The sequence below is a fragment of the Monodelphis domestica genome, chromosome 1 (assembly GCF_027887165.1).
Source record: "Monodelphis domestica isolate mMonDom1 chromosome 1, mMonDom1.pri, whole genome shotgun sequence".
NCBI lineage: Eukaryota > Metazoa > Chordata > Mammalia > Didelphimorphia > Didelphidae > Monodelphis > Monodelphis domestica.
In genome coordinates, this window is record NC_077227.1 from 475,636,608 (window position 1) to 475,645,828 (window position 9,221).

The 9,221-nt window shown below is 38.1% G+C and overlaps 1 protein-coding gene across 1 annotated transcript; it reads right to left on the reverse strand.

The window, feature by feature from the left end:
• Positions 1 to 483: 483 nt before the first annotated feature.
• PAEP (progestagen associated endometrial protein) lies at positions 484 to 8,457 on the reverse strand. Its single transcript, XM_056817181.1, has 5 exons — positions 8,346 to 8,457; positions 6,409 to 6,466; positions 5,284 to 5,354; positions 4,069 to 4,182; positions 484 to 590 (listed from the first exon to the last, which is right to left on the reverse strand). The coding sequence occupies exons 1-5, from the start codon at positions 8,455 to 8,457 to the stop codon at positions 484 to 486; spliced, it is 462 nt and encodes a 153-aa protein (XP_056673159.1).
• Between the last annotated feature and the right edge of the window lie 764 nt (positions 8,458 to 9,221).

Here is a 9,221-nt window from a genome sequence, read left to right on the forward strand (position 1 = left end):
CAGGGCAGGAAGGGTAGATTTAAGAATAATCAGCATAGAGATGGTAATTAAATCAATGGGAGTTGACAAGATCAAGATCATCAAATGAAGCAGTACAGAGGGAGAAGAGAAAAGGGTCCAAGACAGAATCTTGTATATGCTAAGCAAAATGTCAGGTACACTGAAGGTACTCAATAAATGCTTGTTGACTTGTCTTCACTTGATAGAACATAATGTGATCAAGGTTGGATTCCTCAGAAGCTCAGTCAGTATAAAGAAGACTAAAAATTTAAAATTTGTTTAAATGGCCCATAGCCAAGTAGGATTTTTGAATAATTTCACCCAAGTTTACTTCCCATTCAATACACAGAGTTCTCAGAAGTAATTGCTGAACTGGTTTATTTACTACAAAAAGATAAGCCTCTCAGAAAGAAAGCATAAAATCCTCAGGACAGAAACATGGTAGACATCACTTCCTTGAAAGAAAACAAGAATATAAAAGATTCAAATGATATCCTTCATCTTCAGTATGGTAGTGATTTCAAATAACTGCCATAGATTCTGCCATGGTGAGAGGTGATCCTGGAGGGGGTTAGCTTCCTCTGCTTTCCCTGTGAATTACAAAAGGCAAAATAGCTATAGATTACTTAGGTAACAAAGGGGTTACATATACCGAGGGATGCAGACTTCTCATTTGGGACACAACTTGCCAGATAATACACTTAGCAGTGGTGTAACTATTTCCTCCTACTGGTTACAAAAATTAGACTATTGTAATTGAAGCCACGAAAGTTATTCAACATAGTTTGCATGGAACTGGGGGAATTTTCCTGCTCACACATTTGGCCAGAGCAGAGAGAGTTGATTCCACTCCTTATCCTATGTCCATTGTCCCTGAATATAGCAAATCCAAAATTATGGGCCCCTATTCTTCAGTAGGCTCCATTGCCCATCTGAGGGCAAAATGCAATTATCAGGAAGTCTACAAGGGAGAGTGGAACAAAGGAAAAACACAGCTGCACAGAGATTTAGGGGACTTGGGTTCTAGTCCTGATTCTGACACTATACGATATTGAGCATGTCCATCTCTTTCTTTGGGCCTCAACTTTCCCATTTGTAAAAGGAGTTGTATTAGATTCTTGGGATCTGTCTTCTCTCTCCCTTTCACAAGGCATTCCAAACAGAAGACTCGAGTTTCCTGGCTTTCTATGTCAAGGAAGTAATCATGTCAAGAATGATTCAACTATCGTCTGAGTGAAGAACAAGCCCAAAAGAGGCAAAAGTAGCCTATGAATTTTAGGACTTAGAGAGCAGGTCCTCTATGCATGTCTAACTGCTCCAGACAGGCCATGAGGATATGGAGAATTCTACCGCAAACAGAGCTCCTTTAGCTTCCGAGGAACAGAGCGAGAGACTTTGCATGCTCCTAGAAGGATCTCCACATGCTGAAATCTTACAAGAATGGTAGGCTGCAAAAAGCACCAGCTGCCGCATTTTCCCAAAGGAAGGAAGTGAAATGCGAACTTACCTAAATATGGCACATGTCTGTGGGAAGAGAAAGAAATACTTGAGTGCCACCGTTTGGTCAAAAAAGAAATTGCCTTTGATAGCAAAATCATTACCACTGAAACCACAGAGCAATTATTCCCCCAGAGGGTGAGAAAGCAAATTCTCTCATCCCCCCATAATCCAGTAAGAGCTTCCTCTGTTGTCCCTAACACACACACACACACACACACACACACACACACACACACACACACACACATGTGTGCGGTCAGAGGAAAGATTTTTCATAAATATCACTGAGGCTTTTCCTAGTTAAAATATACCAGCAAAACAATTAAGCTTTGCTGTTGATAGATAGACATAATACAAGAATTATATACTCATATGGACATATATTACTGATTTTGTCTCTCTGGGTTATATTTTGTACTGGCTCAAATCCATTCACAGATAAGCCACGTAGTATTTTGCGGGTAGGTTTGATGACTAACCAAAAGTAAGTAGTTCTCTTTAAGAGATGGCTTTGATCTCCTTTCTTATTAGAGACTAGTCAGAAAGACTGCGATTTTTAAATTATATACAAATCCTGCCTTCAGACACCAATTTTCTAAACATTGAACTGAAACCTAAGAAACCTACCTTCTGGAAGGAAATCAGTCACTGTGTAAGGCATAGGGAAAGTCAGGAGAATTTTCTTGAATTCTTCCATTCCTTTTTGTTCATCTATTCTTCTGACTGTAGAGTTAAAATTTGAAGTCATTTTATTTGTTTTTCTAAGACTATGATGAGAATCCAGAGAAAATACATTCCCACATGAAGAATTTATTAGATTACCCAAAAGTCTATATACACCGAATATCTGTGACCCACAGGCAGGTTATCAAGAAACTGGTCTGCTGCTATTAGTAGTAGTAGTACTAGTAAAGTTCTAATAATAATAGTAAGAGTATTCATTTGCCTACCATGTTGAAATTGTTGAAGTGTTTTCAGGCTTATGCATATAAAACTTCATTTAGGCAATTCAGTGGAAGGAAAATCAATCAAATAATTTGCCTGAGTCATTTGGTCAATTCAATCATTGTTTCATAAAGTTATATGATGATGCAGCCCTCACCCAAACATATATATATATGTATACTTTTTCATGCTACATGTTTAAAATTATATCTAGTCCCTACTTGGCTACTCTAGATATGCATTATGCCCCTCTAGTGATTATTTAAACTGTAATCCAAATGAGATGGAATTATATAAAAGATTTTGTAGTCTTTAAAGTTCTTCATAAATGTCAACTATTCCTATTAATATTAATTCAAAAGTAAGGAGTAGTTAAGTGTCTCAGTGGATAGAGCCAAGCTTGGAGATGCGAGTTCCTGGGTTCAAATCTGGCCTCAGAATCTTCCTACCTATGTGGCCCTGGACAAGTATATTTTAAGATCAAAGGTAAGAGGTTGTTTGTTTGTTTGTTTGTTTGTTTTATTTGAAACTAGGTTTGACATAGAAATTCTTTAGAAGCAATTACAATGACATGTTAATTATCTACTCTACAAATTACTTTAAGGACCTGTGGTTTCACTGACTAAGGTACTCCTCTACCAAAGCAAATTATAATCTCTCTATTAGGGAATAGTTTGGGATGGTTACTAAAGCCGAAAAGATCATCCCTTTGGAATCAATATGGCCTTTCTCAGGCATAGTCTATCACTAGGCCTTTCTGTACTTTCTGTACTTTTCCAATTTTGATAAGACTTGCTAGAGTCAATGCTCCAAGCAGGGTCATGACTCTGGGTTACTTCACATCATGATGAGAAATCAAAAATAGGATTCCTCCCCCCTCCCCTCTCTTTCTCTGCATCCTCATATATTCAGTTATCTTCAATCATATCCAACTCTCCATGACTCCATTTGGGGTTTCTTTAGCAGAGATCCTAAAGTGGTTTGTCATTTCCTTCTCTGGCTCATTTGACAAAAAAGAGAAATTGAGGAAGACAGGGTTAAGTGACTTGTCCAGGGTCACCCAGCTAGTCTGAAACCAGATTTTAATTCAAGAAGGTGCATCTTCCTGACTTCAGGCCTGGTGCTCTATCCACTGTACCGTCTGGATGCCTAACACACACACACACACACACAAATATATATATATATATATACTCTTTAAGAGAATAAAGAGAAAGAAAATGTGTAGCGTTGATTTGTATTAGTTATGTTGACCAGATAATAATTAATGGTCTGACTCCTGTGGGATCCTAATCTAGTCCCCAGAACTTCAGAAAGTTCCACAGCTACTGGTGGTACTCACTCTCTGAGAGGACCTTCTGTCTATTCTGCTTATCAGTTATTTATACACGGTGGGTTGGATGTTGTTTTCTCCATTTGAAGGTGAACTCTTTGAGGGAAGACATCTTTGCCTTTGTATTTTGGTCTTTTTTTGTACCTCTAACCTTAGCACAGGGCTTGGCTAAGTGCTTAATAAATGCTTGTTGGTGGCTGGCTGTTGACTAATTCATTTCTTGATAACGTGTTCTTGAGGATGATCTGCTGTTACATCTTATTCAAACTTCTAATGAATAAGATACATACCAAAATAAGCGCATGCCTTTTTCTCCAGGGAATCCATGTTCAAGCAGACGAGGGTAAAGTTGTCATAGTCGGTTTTAACCATAGTGAGTGTGTGCAAGTCGTGCTCTGAGGGAACTAGGACAGAAGTCAGAAGGAAAAGTTGAAATTCTCTTTCCAAATGGGAAGAATATCTGGGATGCTTCTATAATAAATCAGTCTAACTTTCCCCCATCAAATCCATAAGAGTGCCTCATTAAGGGTGAAAAAGGAAACTACTCTTTGGTTTGTTTTCTCCCTTTCTCCCTATTTCCTGTCTTCTCCTTGGCTTGCAACTCCCATAACTGCTGTTATTTCACCAATGCCTCCTAACTTCCTTAAGGCATACCTAACCCAGGAATTGGAACCCAGAAGCAAATGCTTTGAGACCGATTCTATTCTTTAATATTCCTCAACATCTCAGTCTTCTAGATCAATGTTCTCAAAGTTTGAAATCATTACCTTCAGTAGACTTTATTTTATAAGATTTTGAGCTGAAAGAAAACTTTAGTTTTGAGCCCTACACAAGGGAAATGATTCTTCCAAAGTACAAGAATAAAGTAGCAGGCCAGGAATTCAGAGTTCCTCAGAATCTGAATCATCTGAAAAATTCATTTAAGGACCCTACACTGATAATAATATCACAGATAGATAACTAAATATCACAGCTCTTAGTCAATGAGATTTTATTTCAGGACTCTGAGAAAAATCAGTTTACATTTTAGAGGTCAATTAAGTTCTATGTTTGAGATCAAAGTTCAGTAATCAATACAAAGACTCCTCCTCCTAACTGCATATTTTCCATAGTTCTTCATTTACCTTTCTATTTATAACAGCAACTCTCCTTCCTTTTCTACCTCATTACCAACCCCAACCAAAGACTATGAGGTCTTTTTGTGGCTAGTTATAAAATTTGCCACCTTTCTAACTATAAGTTACTACTTTAATAATTTTTTTCTTAAACTTTAAAAGCAATTTAATAATAAAGAGGAATTCAATTTAAATATCACTATCATTTCTTTTCACCTTATAAAAAGAGCCCAGTTTTCAGTAAAGGTTTAATTTTTGAACTCACAAGAAGAGTAAGAAAGCACCCGTTTTGTCTTCTGTCAAGTAAAGAGGAAGTTGCTTCCATCTGGACCTCCATACAAATAGGGACTATATGGGAAGTATCTGAGATCATGGCTTGGAGATACTTACCATCAATCTCAAACACAGCGGGTTTCTCAGTTTTCTTCACAAGAATCTTCTTCTCAACACAGTTCTCTGTCCTGAAAAGTCAATCAAATTTGTCTGCCTTTTCTCAAATCCTCAAACACCTTTTTATGAACCAAATGCCAGGCAGGAGTAAGAAAATAACAAGAATAGTTTGGACTGCTTATGCCATACCTTGGGAAACAAGGAAAATCTGAGATGGTCTCCACAGTTATTTTCACCATCCAGAAGCAAATGGCAAGTTAATTGTTTGATTAAAATAAATTTTATTCAATAAATACTTCTTTAAGGTTTAATATGCATGGAGTTTCCTACTACTTTGATTCATTTCTACTTTTCTTTTCATGATAAATGAAATAACAATCTATCAAATCAGAAAACTGTTTATATGTAAACTGAGGCTTAATGAAAAACAAATCATTTGAAGCACCAATTTAGTGCCCTAAAGGGCAAACAATCCGATGGTTTATTGGATGTGGGAGACTCTCAACTTTAGGGAATGCAGTTTCTTCTTAGGTTCTATCCTCCAGTTAAAAAAAGTGAAATTCAGGTTCTGAAGATTCCAAGATCTCCTCAATAGTCTCAAAATCACTTCCTTTCTTTTTTGTGTTTTTTGTTTTTTTCTTTTTTTGCCACCAGTAGGCACCAAGCACCAGTTCCTGAATCCTACCAGTTTTAATCAAATGATTCTTTGCACTGATTTCTTTTTATTGCTTCTAAAAATCCTAGACATAAATTTGCCCTCCTTGTTGAGAAAGCAAGTAAACACCAGATCTGCCATTAGCATTCTGGTGCTTTTTATCATTTGGACAAGAGCTTGTATCTGTAACAAGGAATGGTTGTGACAAAACACTCATGAAGGAGCCTGCTAAAATCCTATTTGGTGGACAAGCTTTTCCTTGAGAACTAGATTCCTTAGGATTAGATTTTCCTTGAGAAGCCTGTGCCAGGGTCTCTGCCCTTCAGACCTTTTGTTGTTAAAACCAAGCTATAGTTTCCACACCACCCCAACTATACTATTTAATCAATCTCCCTCAAAATTTCTCTCCATATCTCTGTTCATTCTTTCATTCCTTTCCTTAACCATTTTAGGAGGATGTGGGTACTTACCTTCTTGCTATGACCAGTTCCAGATCACCTTGTGGAGTAATGTCAACCTCTTTAATGTCTATTAACAACAGATTTCTTGGGAAGTCCATGGTTGATACCAGTTGTCTGAGATACCATCCCCCTGAAAGCTATAAAGAATATCCTTGTGAAGTGCTACTTCAGGGATCCCAGGTCTAATTGATCTCTTTCCTACTACCTCTGCCATATCTCTTACCAGCCCTGAAAGCTTTTAACTCCAAGGTTTATAGCATTGGCTTAATCCTAAAAGGATTAATGCTAGAGGGGGCAGCAAGGTGGTTCAGTGAATTGAGAATTAAGTCTAGAGACATGAAGTCCTGGATTCAAATCCTACCCCAGATGCTTTCTAGCTGTGTGACCTTGAGCAAGTCACTTAATCCCCATTGCCTCACTCTCACCACCCTTTTGCCTTGATACCAAATACCCAGTATTGATTCTAAGACAGAAAGTACATGTTAAAAAAAATAATTAGTGCTAGAAATCTGGAGGTTCCAATTAATATTAATCCTAGTAAGGAAGATACCATGGTTGTCATCAGATATATAATCAAGAATTTCTCTGCCCAGTAAAGTTCCATCCTTTTCAACTTATACAATCAAACCATCTGAGAGCATCTCTATCAATTTATCTCTATTGAGGAAAAGAGTATCCATCAATCCTGTAGGAAAATGAGGGATAAGAAAAGTGTTGCATTGTGACTCACAAATTGTAAAAAAAGGCCCAGAGGGAAGGCCCACAGCATATACTGGAGAAGTCTCCCATAGATGTTCTTTGGGAGAATACAGAGCAAGAATAAGATAAGACAAGAAAACCAAGATGGGCTAAAATGATGGAATGGGTTCCTATATTAATCACAGATCTAATAAGTATTGGAGAATTAGAAATATCTTCAACTTTAAATGGTACTAGATCTGCTAGAATATTTCCATTATCATATAAGAATCCAGAGGGAAAAAATGCACAAATATCCATATGCCTTATCCAAGGAAACAAAGAAAAATAATTAAAATAAAGGGAAAACATTCAAGTATGGAAAACAGTGAGCTTGTTGAAAAGAGAACTGTGATCCCTTCTAGGCTGCTCCCAGGGAAGCTCTTCAACTCCAGTTATATCATGACTGTGACACATAAGAATGAACTCTACCATCACAATTACTTCAAACTTACCCTTGAAAGTAAATGAGAGAGAAGTCACACCTTCAAGAACCCCTGGACCTAACCTCAAGGCTAAGTATTGTAGAAAGAGACAAAGGAAAATAACCCATGGGGAAGAATGACTAAAAGAAAGTAGAGTTGAAAAAAGGGGGAAAATAGAAGGGAAAAAGAGCTCCCAGTGATATGAATCCCAGTTACAGGGTCCCAGTCATGGTTCTTCCAGGTGTACTCTCCTCCTCTATAATCAATGCTACCTATTAGGAGAGTATCTCTGAACTTGTTTCCCCCCCCCCCTTTTCTAGTACATTCACTCCCCACATAGAAGAAACATCTATGAATCCTCTCAAAATTATCTTAGAAAATAGAAAATCTCTCCACATTTAACCAAGATATTTTTAAATCAAATTCCTTTTGGAAGGTAAAATCACCAGGGCTAAGACCAATAGAAACAAGATTCCCCTCTCAAATGTGCCCAACAATTGATCATTGGGCCTTTCCTTAAAGATAATCAGAGAGGGGGAACTCACTACCCCCAGAAGTAACCTGTTAAACTATGGAATACATAAAACTGTAAAGGAGCCTTACATCAAGCCTAAATTTGAGTCTTTGGGTAGGTAAAGGACAATACCCTTTAATGGAAAGGGGAATTGTTGCCCTCAAACTACAGAAAGCATTGTCCCCTCAGAATCTCATTCACATGGTCACTTCTCTGCCTGGCCTATCACTAAAAATGACACTGGCCAACACCATCCCATTCAAACCTACCTTCACCTCCTCTTACCTTTTCAACCACCACATCTTTCTGGGGGTAAATGTGTTCAATGGCCTGGATGGTACCAATGAGGGCCAAACCAACAGTGAGCAGAAAGAATTTCATGGTGGCAGCTGTTGGAGCTCACTTCTCTGAGATCTGGAGAGAGTGATGATAGACAGATCAGCTCAATGCAGCCTAATTTATAGGACAGGAGTTAGGGATGTCCCATGTACCAATGCAGTGCTGTCCCGCCCAACCATGTGCTTGATTCCTTGAAGCCCAAATGGTCCAGCTGGCAAGGTTTAGATGGCATTGTCATTCAAAGAAAACAAAAGTTCCCTCCAAAGAGGATGGCACTTATTTTCCCTTAAGTCCTTAATAGGAAAGAGATCCCATTGTCAGTCCTGGCATAAGAGAAATCACAGTCTAGAAGAATGGCCCCCTAATTGATTCTTGGTAGAAGATGTATTGGGAGGGGGTGTTGGAGACTGGGTGCCAGGCTGGCAGAAAATGACAACTACATTTCTATGAAGTCAGGTATTGTGAAATACTATGTAAGTGACGAGGGGGGAATCGGAGGGGAGGGGAGGGAAGAAGGAGAGAGAGATATCCTGGACATATTACAGAAACCAACCAGTATTAAGAAGTCTGTTATTTTATCAAATCTGCCAAAATCTTTTGGCCTTCATCCTGAGAGACCTGACTTATGTTAATAAGAAACGCAAGGCGCACACACTATCCTTTTCATTAAATCACAGGCTTTACCTCCTACTAAACCTTTCTCAAGCTATATTACCTAGTAAATCATTTGCCTCTTTCTAATCCTAATCATGCCATTATTGTAGTTCCCTAGATTTATATGAAGTTTCCATTATTGTGAATTGTTT